This window comes from Trichosurus vulpecula, chromosome 1, assembly GCF_011100635.1.
Source record: "Trichosurus vulpecula isolate mTriVul1 chromosome 1, mTriVul1.pri, whole genome shotgun sequence".
Classification (NCBI taxonomy): domain Eukaryota; kingdom Metazoa; phylum Chordata; class Mammalia; order Diprotodontia; family Phalangeridae; genus Trichosurus; species Trichosurus vulpecula.
This window is the reverse complement of record NC_050573.1, coordinates 253,630,709-253,643,167: the sequence shown is the minus strand read 5'-3', so window position 1 is coordinate 253,643,167 and position 12,459 is coordinate 253,630,709. Positions and strand designations below refer to the sequence as shown.

At 39.1% G+C, this 12,459-nt stretch overlaps 1 protein-coding gene across 1 annotated transcript; it reads left to right on the top strand.

Moving 5' to 3' along the window:
- The first annotated feature begins 448 nt into the window (after positions 1 to 448).
- LOC118834126 (prefoldin subunit 3-like) lies at positions 449 to 974 on the top strand. The gene has a single exon (XM_036741562.1). It carries the CDS (start codon positions 492 to 494, stop codon positions 972 to 974), a length of 483 nt encoding a protein of 160 aa, XP_036597457.1. The 5' UTR covers positions 449 to 491.
- Positions 975 to 12,459: the final 11,485 nt, after the last annotated feature.

Genomic DNA, 12,459 nt, shown 5'->3' with positions numbered 1-12,459 from the left:
CTGAAATCACTAGCCTGTGTGAGACCTGGCCTGGATCAACTCATCCTGAAGTTGCCTAGAGTTGACTGGCATCTCTGGTCATGGGTGAGCCTGAAGTGAGTTTAACTGACAGCTTTCTAACACCATGTATGCAGTACACTTATTGTTGCATTGTAAATAGATGATTGATGCTAGAGGTTGGAGGGCCTGAGTTCAGATCCTCCCACTGACCCTTATTGCCTCTGTGACCTCTACTGTAAGTGACATATCGTTATCTTCCAATAAACTTTGCTAAAAATTGTCAGATAGAGAGGCTTGACTGATATGCATGACATTTTAAATCCCTTTTATTTAAAGTAATTCATAAAAAAAATTAGCATCCTGTCGGCTTCCTTCCAAGATGCAGGCAGCTGCTACGGAGCTCTTGAGTACCGGCGGTTGGGGTGGGGGAAGGGTGCCGAGGGCACCTGGGCATCACCGAGGCGGTGTTTGTGGAAGATGTAAATGCTTTTATGAAACAGCCTGGGAATGAGTCTGTAGATATTGTACTCAAGAAATTGGATGAGGAGTATCAGAAGTATAAGTTTATGGAACTTAACCTTGCTCAGAAGAAAAGAAGGCTAAAAAATCAGATTCCTGAAATCAAACAGACATTACACATTTTAAAATATATGCAGAAGAAAAAAGAGACCACAAAGCCCCTGGAGACTAGATTCTTACTGGCTGATAACCTTTACTGCAAAGCTTCAGTTCTTCCTAGGGATAAAGTCTGCCTGTGGTTGGGGGCCTATGTGATGCTTGAATATGACATTGATGAAGCTCAGGCTCTCTTGGAGAAGAACCACTGCACTGCTACCAGCAATTTGGAATCTCTCGAGGAAGACTTGGACTTCCTTCGGGATCAGTTTTCTACCACAGAAGTCAATATGGCTCAGGTTTACAACTGGGATGTCAAGAGAAGAAACCAAGATGAGCCCACCAAAGCTAAAGTCTAGCATGCCCACCCTTGATCCTGGGGCTCAGCTTTCCCAAGGGGCTTGATGCACTTCCAGAGATTGGAATTTTTGACTTGGGATAAATGCTTTTCAAACAAAAAAAGACACTGTAACGTAAAACTAAAGGCAATAACGAGCACACATTTTATTTACAAAGCTAAAAGCTTTAGATTTCATGAAATTCTTATGGTTGTTCAAGATCATGCTGGGGTTGGACTCAGTAATCTCTAAGGTTAGCTTTGACACTCTGGATCTTTGGGGCATGTGTGAAATGCACCGTTGGGCATTTCACAGGGGCAGGCGTGGGGTGGGGCTGGGAGGGTTGCTTTTTTTTTTTTATTTATTGTAAGTTACCTTTGAAGAAGTGAAGTCAGTAAAGAGGTTGGGAAAATTCTTGTAGGCCTGTGGTTTTGGGCTAAACCAGTCTGCTGTAAGTTTGCTACTTCACAGATTGATTTTTTTTCTCATGTCAAGTTTGGTTAGTCAAGGGTCAGTTTACTGAATGTCTTGCCCTTTTTTATGAATTGCTCTATCTCCCTTTATAAACAAGACGTTCAGTATATCTGAACAGCAGTAGGGTTTGTTGAGATGGCACATTCATCTCCCATCTGCTAAATGGATGCCCACTTCTCATGCCCTTCATATCTCTTGGTTAAGTCTGCATTGAACATCCTGACAACTCTTTCTATAAGGCCTCTTAGCAGGGGAAACAAAATTAAATGATTATTTCTTTCAAAGGAAGGAAGTCTTCAAGCTGTTCTGACTTAAAAAGCTAACATGACACCAGCTTATAAAAGAACTGAGGAGTTAAATTTCAATGTCTCTTTCCACTTTCAAGTAGCAAGCAATACATTTAGAATGGTTTCATAATATTAAAACAATGAAATTAAACATTTGGCAAAGCGCCTTTTGAAAAAAAATTAGCATCCTTATGCATTTATGTAAGATGTTGTAAATACTCTGGTTCATATATATAAATAAACATGGAACTAGCTTGTCAAATTAATTCTCTTGATTACTTACATAATATGGGCAGATGGGTTTCTAGATGTGAATAGACTTTGTAAACCAAGTTTCTCTTAGTATTTACTCAGCAATCAAGAACCCTTTCTTGAGAGCATTGAGGTCAGGTTTAAATGAAACTCATTCATTCATTCCAAGATAAGAGACTTCCTGAAGCTTGAAGTGTTTGTCATTTCAGACCTGACTTCCCAGGTATAAAAATGAATAACAAGAGTTTGCTATGGATACAAATCTCTAGGAAAGTAATATGATCCCGTTTTAAAAACTACAAATCTCTAGGAAAGCAATATAACCCACAGTTATAAAGATCGAGTGATCACCACTGTGTCACTGAAGAATTGCTGCATATTTTTCAAACTAGTTCTGCTATCCCACATCAGGCAGAAAGCATAACTTTCACCTGGGTTCATCCTGACTTCTGCAGCATGACAGGGCACTTCTTAAGAGGGAGGAACTTGAACGCCGAGATGCATTATTTCCTGGGGATAATTGCAAAGAATTGTTTTTCCTAGCAATAATCTTGAGAAAGACTCTTGGTTAACATCAAAAAAAGGAGGCAAGTATACTGATTTCATAGGACATTTCTCTGGGCACACTATGTGTTAAATAAGTGCTTGCTGAGTTGGATTTGAATACTTGAGAACAGGGAGTTAAAAAGCGATACCCTCCAATACAATGTAGGTTATGCCCTCAAGCTTCTTTCCCTTTCTGTCCCTCTCCGACTCTCTTTTCATTTCACTCCCTCAAATTTTCCTCTCTTGGACAACTTCATATCAAATTTACCTTTGAGATAAATAGACTATAGAAGGGTTGGGGATAAATAAGACAAAGTGTTTTCTACCTCCCTAAATCTAGGAAAGGAATGTGATGTAGTGAATAAAAGGCACTGGATTTGGACTCAGAAAATCAATTTTTACAATCTTGGTTCTGTTATTTACTATTTTTACAACTTTTGGTAAGTCACTTGGTCCTCGGTGTTTTCATCTGATAGCTGAAGTGTCTTACTGCTCTTAATCCTAAAATCTTAAAAAAAAAAATTCAGCTGAAATTCAGAAGTCGTTAGAGAGGGAGGCTATGTGTTCTCACCTTCCAAGAAGAATAAAGTACTGAGGAACAGCCCAGAAGACTGAGAGGAGGTCACATCTCTTCATCACTGATGTCACTAAAGAAAACTATAGTCCTGCCTAGCATGAACAGTGGGTGGGGCAGTTTTCCTTCCAAGTGCTTTACCAAGCGAAGCTAATCACCAAGGTCTGAAGTTAAATCTGCAATAAGTAAGCTGATGCTAGGTAATTTTCTATAGGTAAGAGTCATACCTCACACGAAAGGAAAGAAAGAGCAATCCCCATCTAACTCACAATTCTGTAGTATCTCTTAGGTCACCTTATCTACCTTGAACAAAGCACACATAACCTCTTTTGGTCTCTCTTTCTTCCATGCAGGGTTGATACCAATGCAATAGAGGAAGACTGGTCAGTTTCTGCACTTCTATAATGGTGTCAGAATGGAAAATAAGGGTTCATTTCACTCTTCCTGCCAAAGTATGGTGTCTGGCATATGCCAGCTGCTCAATAAATATTCGTTGAGTAAATAAAAATAAATCTAGACACAAAATACAAAACAAAAAGAAGGAAAAAGGCAAGACATCTTACAGTGCATTCCCTACAAATATTATACTTCTTGGGTTACCAACTGGTTAGAATTTCATTTATTCATTCATTTATCATATTATACATTGATTAGGCTGTTACTATGTACCAAGCACTATGCCTGGGGCTACAATGATAAAAATGAACCAGTCTCTGTTCTCAAAATGCTGATATTCTATTGGGAGGAAACAGCAGGTACACAGAAAAATATATATAAATATATTTTTGAATGTATATAGATTATATATATATCCACACATATAGCTATATATCTATATCATCTACACACACACACACACACACACACACACACACACACACACTCACTGTTTTCTAGGAAGTCACATCTGAGCTGAGCTTTGAAGCAAGCTAGGGATTCTCTGAAGTAGAAGTGAGAAGAAAGGGAATTCCAGACATAAGGGGAAGCCTGGTAAAGACACAGAGGCAGGAGATGGAAGGATGAAAATGAGGAACAGCAAGTAGGACAATTGAACTGAATCCAGGTTATGAAGGCCTTGAAATCTAAGAGTTTTGTATTTTCCCCTATTGTCAGGATGAAACTGCTGAAGCTTCCTGAGGAGCAGCAGAGTGATTTGAAAGGAGCCGTGCCTTGGGAATCTACATTTTGTAGCTTTGTGGAAGCTAGATCCAAAAGGGTGGGTGGCAAGGAGACCTTAGAATGCTATTGTAATAGTTCAAGTGAAAGTTAATGAGGGCTTAGGACAGAGTAGTTGTGGTGAGAGTACAGCAAAGGGGGTGGATGTGAGAAATGTTGTAAAGGTGGAATTGACAGCAGTATTTTAATACCTTAGCAAAGATCTTGTCACAAAAAATAATTGTTTCTCAGGAATGTGTTGTGTTATGCCTACTTTTTTTGTTTAATTTAAAATTTTGTTTTTCATAGCATTTGTTTTATGCTGCAAATATTTTTCTTTACTTGACTACCACCTAATTTGTAGTGATTTCCTGAAAGCACAGGAATGAGATATGCATTAATTACAGCTAAAGCATTACTCTTCAAAGCAAAGTATACTGTCTGGAACAAAACAAACACCGAGGAGTGTCAAAGGTCCTCTAGGTGCAGGGGGATCCACCCAGCATGAAAATCGATGACATCAATCCTAGAAAGTCATAAACAGTGGACTTCTCCCCCCCTCCCCCCACCCTTGTTTCTGTGGAGAAGTGGTGTTTCTGACTAAAGTTTGTGAGCTTTATCTTTGGCTGAGATAATCCAAGGAAAGACCAACAACTGCAAAATACAAAGGTGTGTTCCAAATGATAGTGTGCCAAGCACAGGATGAATCACAGCGTCCCAGCCAGGGAGGCGTGACATCTGATAGAGAATATGATCACTCCACCCTGCCTTGAAAGCATTCTTTGCCAAAGCTCAGAGCTACTTCAGCCACTTTCTACACTCTTCAGCAAGCTTATTTTGGGCTGGCTAGTAAGTCATGCGAAAATGCTGACTGAGTGCTGTTAAAATACAATATGGAATTAATTCTACCATTTCAAATAGATTCAGTTATTTTTTCTTAATGTAAAAAATCATTTTCTTATAATTTTTGAATTGGCTATACATTTTATTATTAATAATAGCGTTAAAATGAATAGCGCATCTACATAGTTCAAACAGATTCAGCTGTATTTTTATAAATGCAAAAAATTCATTTATTTTTGCAATTTTGGTAGGTGCTATTATTATTATTCCCATCTTACAGATGAGGAAACTGAGGCTGGGAAAGGTTAACTGACTCTTTCAGGGACATAGAGCTATTTAAGTATCTAATGCAGAATTTGAAATTCAAGTCCAACGCTCTATCCATTGTGCCACATCTTTGCCTAGTAAGATTTTCACAGGTGCCTTTTATAAGAAAATTGTAATTTCTGTTTGCATTCTTTTTTTGTAACCAATTTGGGTATTAATCAGCATTAGGGAATTTGAAAGCCCTCTAGAGATTATTTAGTCCAAAGTGTTTATTTCACATATGAGAAAACTAAATCCCAGAGGTTAAAATGACCTGCCCAAAAGACAGCTAATTAGCAGATTATAATTCATTAGCCAGTAAGCATTTATTAAGAGCCTACTCCTATGTGCAATACTGTACAGTAGGAGCTAGAGATACCTGTCCTCAAGCAACTTGTCTTCTATTGGGGGAGACATATTTTTGAAAAATATGTTCCAAATAAAAGCAAAGTGATTTGGTTGCAGGAGAGGCACTAGCAGATGGGGATCAGGAAAATCCTTACGGAGGACATGGTGTTTAAGCTGAGCTTTGGGAAAAAAAAATAGTAATTTTAAAAGATGGAGATGAGGAGTGGGTACATTCCAGACATATGCAGAGTGATGGGAAATGGAATGTCATGTGAGGAATGATGATGAGACCAGCCAGACCTGATTGTAAATTACATGGAGAGTGGTAATGTGTAATAAGTATGGAATGGTAGCGTGGAACACATCTCTCCTAACTATTCACCCACTAGTCTCTCCACTTTTAAATTCACTGCCTCTTTTAGTTTCTAAATAAATGTAACATAATACTTTTATTTCTCCTCAAGATACTTTAAAAATGAGACTGATAGCTAGAAGTACATAGAAATAATAAAATGAATTATAAATAATGAAATTTACAGGTATCTAGATTATTCATTCAAACTATCTTAACCCTTCCCTTTCATTTTTGTATTTTTTGCTGTAGAGTAGGGTAGCAGAAATTTGTCCATGGTACCAGCTGTAGTCTCAGGCAATCAGGGGGTGAAGTGGAAAGAGCACTAGACTAGGAGTCAGAAAACCTGAATTTGAATCCGACCTCAGACATTTGCTAGCTGTGTGACACTGGGTAAATCACTTAACCTTTCTCAGCCTTCATTTCCTCATCTATTAAACAGGGATCATAACAGCACATACTTCATAGGCTTGTTGTGGGGATCAAAGGAGACGACCTATGAAACGCACTTTGCAAACCTTAGAATGAATGTCATGAAAAGGTTAGCTATTATTAATGATGGTATGGGACCAGCTGCCCAGTTAGTGGTTTGAGGGAAAGGCAGGAATTAGGTGTTGTGGCTTTTTTTTTCTTTTTTCTTTTTTGTAGTGAGCCAGTTAGTCAGCAGCAGGAAAGCCAGTCCCAAATTTGTCAAAGATCAGAAACAAAGAGTGGATACTTATAGAGAAGTGGAGGAGATCGACATTAGGCTTTCAACGTGGCATCCAAGCAGGTTCAGAGACAAGAAAGTTAACTCTGTCCTATAAGCAGAATACCTACATCAATGAATCAACAGGATCTGAGGGTGGTCTTAGAATCCAAAGTAAAGTCCCAAAGAGTCAGCAAAACTGGTTCTGGGCAGGTCAAAGGAAGAGTCTGCACTGGTTAAGGAACTGACTGCAGTTGGTTATGCTTATTGAGGCTCAGCTGCGAGCCTCAGAGATTAGGAATATAAGTCTGGCCCCTCCTGACTGATCTCTCTTCTGAGCTGTCGCTATGGGCCCTCTAGCTCACCTCTACATCTTCCTAAATAGGAGGAAACAGAGTCAGCAAACAGTATTAGACAAATAAATGACCGTGGGACTGCTGATTAAGAGCTGGAAGGCATCTTAAGGGCCATCTAGACCAATCCTTTCATTTTATAGTTTGAGAAAACTGAGGACCAAGGAGGTTAAATGAGTTACCCAAAGTCACACACATACGTAGAAAGTGAGAGAAGCGGTTCTTGGATTCCAAATCTAGTGCTCCATCCATTATAGCCAGTTGATGCTAGGATTTTAGTAGACAGTGGATTTGTTGTACCTGGCCACTTAATTTTTTTAGGGTAAAGTTAGAGGGAGTCCATCAAAATAGTACAAATGTGATTTTTAAATTAAATACTATTTTATATATATATATATATATATATATATATATATATATATATATATATATTTATGGATGTGTATGTATGTATATGTGTGCATACAATTTTTAACCTCAATATTGTCCCAGCAAGCCTATGTGACTAGGAAGAACACAACGATAGCAGAAGACTCCCAAACTTATTTTACCCAAAACATAATGGAAAAACATGGTGGGTATAAATAAGCTACAGCATATCACCACTGGTAATTTGCACAAGAGAAGCGATATAAAAGATATCATAGGGGCAGCTAGGTGGCACAGTCAGTAGAGCACCAGCCCTGGAGTCAGGAGGACCTGAGTTCAAATTTGGCCTCAGACACTTGACACACTTACTAACCGTGTGACCTTGGGCAAGTCACAACCCCAATTACCCTACCTTCCTCCCTCAAAAAAAAATAAAAGATATCATAAGAGTATATAATGTTAGACTAGGAAGTGTTCCAGTCATGTAGTGAGAGGAAAAAGCAATAGTTGGACAGTCTTACTATTACATTGGTACCCAAGAAATGTAAACAGATCTGGAGAAGAGTCTTTAGCATATCGGATGTGTCCTCTGGGGAGAATTTATGGGGAGATTTGGAGAAGAAATATACAGAATCCTCTGGCATCTGCAACACTCTCCTAGAAAAGACCATGAATAATACCGTAAGTATTGTAATATCTACCTTGCCCCTCTCCAGTGCTCTCTTCATTTGCTCTTCAGGAGGAGGAATTATAGGCCATATCATTCCATGCTAAATTTTTCCCATGAAGATCTTTTACAATTGCTTCCACTGTCCAACACCCCACCACTCCCAACCTATGACACATGTGAGAGAATTAGAATTGTCTAAAGTTATCTAGAGCTTATACTTTATATAATACTTATGCTTGACCACATGATTAAACTGTTACTGGAATATACCCTAATTAAAAATTCAATAATCTTTATTAGAGAGTCCAATACTTTGTGACTTACTAGATCCATTATCTCTTCTGTGGGGTACCTCCTCCAATGTGCACATTGCAATCCATTCATGCCTTTTCATGCAATTTGACTTTTCTCCATGTCCCCAGATTTATGTATGGAGAGCATAGAGAGTCCACTGATGGCCTGAGGTCCTTCCTCTACTTCTCTTGACACTGTATGGATCCCAAAAGAATATGTAGGCTGCTTATTATTTATTCTTGTGCTTGTAATGTGACTGGCCCACTTTGTTTACCAATCACACATCTCTGATTAAAAGAAATAATTTTTACTTCTTCCCTTGAATAATTTATGGTTAATAGTAGCCTACCCATGCCCTCCATATGACTCTTTCTCACCTTTTGAGTAATGCTTGACTTTTAATTCTTTGGACACCGTGTTATTCCATAGCTTGAAGTCATATGGCATCATTAGTAGAATGTTGTTTTTTAAAAAAAGATGGGTCACTTTTTTGGAGGGAAGCTTTGGGATCATTCACTTCAATGGTGGATAACCTGAACAGTGAAAGGTTTTGAGTTCATGCATTTTGAGAACTAGTTGAAGGATATGGGGATGCTTAACCTAGAAAAGAGGTTTGGTAGGGATATTATAGGTTTGTTTGAGTAACTGAAGAACCATCATGTGGAAGGGGATCAGATTTGTTCTGTTTGACTCCACAGGGAGTCAAGAGGGCAGAATGAAGAGGTAGGAGCTGCAAAACATCCATTTTAGGCTTGATATAAGGAAAACACTTCCTAAAACATAAAGCTATACAAAGGTTACTGCCTTTTGGAAATACTGAGCACTTCCTCATTGGAGGTCTTCAGTCAAAAACTGGATGACTTCTTGCTAGATATTTCTAGAGAGGACGCTTTTTCTGTGCACATACAGGTTGAATTAGAAAGGTGCTCAGGTCCTTTGCAACTCTGGAATCCTGTAACTGTGAGTCTCATACCTGAGGATTTAACATTAGGTTGAGCAATGGAAGGGCTGTGGTGTCTGGGATCCAGCCAAAGACTGCAGAGAACTGCAAAGAGAGAATTCCCATGGGGAGACTCAACAACTCATGGATAGGGATTTCTAGGTCATGGAACCACAGAGCCATTACCTTGCTGGGGAAATTCCTCATTCACAAAGAGGATAATGCTTATCAAGCTCAGATAGAGAGCAGCTGAGGTCAGAATCTTACTGCCAGGCCATGGGGGGAGGGGAGGGGAGGAATCAGGTGGTTACGCAGCTGGAAAAATGAGAGCCTAGGGTTCCTGCAATGCCAGTGCCTAGTGTCAAGAAGGAGTGAAGGTGAACATATATTACAGGTTATGACCAACAGGTTATGTGGCAGTTAACTCTGATGGTGGACCTTTGGCTATAATTATGTTTTAAAAAATTAACCAAGATCTATTAGTCCCATTCCTCTAGTTCTTACAGTCCTTGGGGTATAGCTGATGTGGGTATCTTTACATTCTGATAGGCAACAAATAATCCTATCGGATTACTTGCCATCTTGGGGGAAAAAATTTGGAACTCAAAAACTTATGAAACTGAGTGTTGTAAACTAAAAATAAAAAATGACATGACAATTTTCATTAATCAGTATTTTATCAGTTTCCATTTGCAATCGTATTTACCATAATATCTAAGTATAAAGATACATGTTGACAAGGTAATCTATAGTTTCAACCAAATATTGCCAAAAGACTTGAGTCACCAAAGAAAGGCCCAGTCATAAATCCTTTGGGAGTATCTAGCTCTTGCATCGTGCGTAGGCATGAATAAGATGTTTGGCCACAGAGGGTGCTGACGATAGCATTTGCTTGTATGAGTGACTGGAGTACAAAGGTCTATGAGAGTGTGATCATCCATTTTCAATCCTTGAAAAAGGAGTTGTGGGGCACTGACTACATACACTGAGCTAGGCACTGTGCCTAGTACAAAAGTAGTATAAGATATGCCTTTCGAGAGCATGCTCAATAGCAACTAACACTAACTACAGCACTCTAAGCTTTTCAAAGTGCTTTAAAAACTTTGTTTTATTTTATCCTCACAAGTGCTCTGGAAAATAAGTACTACAGGTTACATGATTCTCCTTTTAAAGATGTGGAAACTGAGGCTAAGAAAGCTTAAATTATTTGCCTAGGGGCACACAGATAAGCCTCTGAAGCCAGGTTTGAACCCAGATCTGCCTGATTCCAAGTCCAGGGTCCTATCAACCATGTCATGATTCCTCTAACTGGGAACACATAATGCAAAAAATAATAAAAATGATATTTCACTGTGATTTCATTTTGTGGTTACTACTTTCACCAATACAGACCACAATTACTCTTTACCTTCATAGGCATTCTTCATGACTTGGCCACTCGAATACTCAAACGGAGCTGCGGTCTCATTAATTTGGGAGTTCCTTCCAACAATGCAGATTATAACACATTCTTGCCTGCCCATCCTCAGCAACTCTTGGCCATGTCCTCTTACCAAAAGGGGTCTGTTCAACGTACTGAAGGCCTTCCTTATTTTTTCCTGGCATCATGAGGATGCCAGAGAACTGGGGTTTTTTCCTGTTGTCCACCAGCTTTGCTAGATGTTTGGTCCATCTTGTCCTATCATACCGTTCCTCCACAACATCTTTTGTTCTTGTTCTCCTTTCTAGTTCCTCATAGGTGATATGTTGCAGCCTACTTATCAGAAGATTGAGGGCAAGGTTATGAACTTTTTTGGAGGGGAAGCATGCAAATCAAGTGTGAGCAGGCTGCAAAAAGACTTGCTATGGCCTCCCAAAAAATTAATCCCCCTTATGACCAACTTTTTAGTGATGAAACTTTTAAAATATCACTAGGTTGTTCCTTGATGACAATCTACCACTGACCTGTACTCAGAGCTTCCATAGTTTCCTGGGAGCTCTCATTTTTATGGAGTAGCCTTCAAGAACCTATGGATGATTTCCACAAGATAGAAAGGTACTGAAGCTAGGCTTTTGTAAGAAAAAGAAAAGGTTACAAGACAATATATAAATGAATGCTAAATCCTGAGGTGTAAAACATTAAATCTAAGGAGAAGGATATTAACCAGGCCTATGAAGTAATAGAAGACTCTATGGAGGAAGACGGACTTGATTGCGGCCTTGAAACATGACAAGGATTTATTTAAATAGAGGGGAAAAGCAAAGCATTCCTGGACTTCAACTCAGTTCCTGATTACAAATTTAGGGCTCTTTCCTCTACACTATGCTGAAAATGAACGTGGCCTACTCGTGCCTGACAGGCAGCATCTTGTAGTAGAAAACATGCTAGTCTGGCAGTCTGAAGAGTTTGTTTGAGTGTTGCCTCTTATTCATCATATGACTTTGGGTAAGTAACCAAAGTCTCTATTTCATTATTGCCACATTTAATTGCCTTTCTTCAGACTTCTCCCAACTTAACCCCTTTGCAGTTCTAACAGTTGCCTACCCTCTTCTCCTTGATGCTTTTTTCTCTGTGGATTTTCCTGACATGGGTCTATTGTGGTTCTCCTACCTGTCTGACCACTTCTTCTCTGTGCGTACATCTTTGTCCTCGTAATTCCTGTTAAGTGTAGGCATCCCCCAAGGCTTGGTTCTGGGCCCTCTTTTATACTATTTTACTTGATGACCTCATCGACTCCCATGGATTCAATGATCATCTCTATGCTGATTATTCTTAGATCTACTTATCCAGCTCTAATCTCCCTCCTAACTGCCAGACCTATGTTTTCAACTGTCTATGGGACATCTTGAACTGGATGTCCTATAGATATTTTAAACTCAGCCTGTCTAAAACCCAACACATTACCTTTCCTTCTGAGCCCTTGCCTCTTCATAACTTTTATGTCACTGTTAAGGTCATCATCAAACTCCTAGACAACAAACTTCCTCAGCTTCTTATTCTTTTTCAGGGAGTTTCACTTTTCTCCTTTTCCTTACATTGGATTTCCCAAGGGTTAGGCAGGGCGAGGCAGTTCAG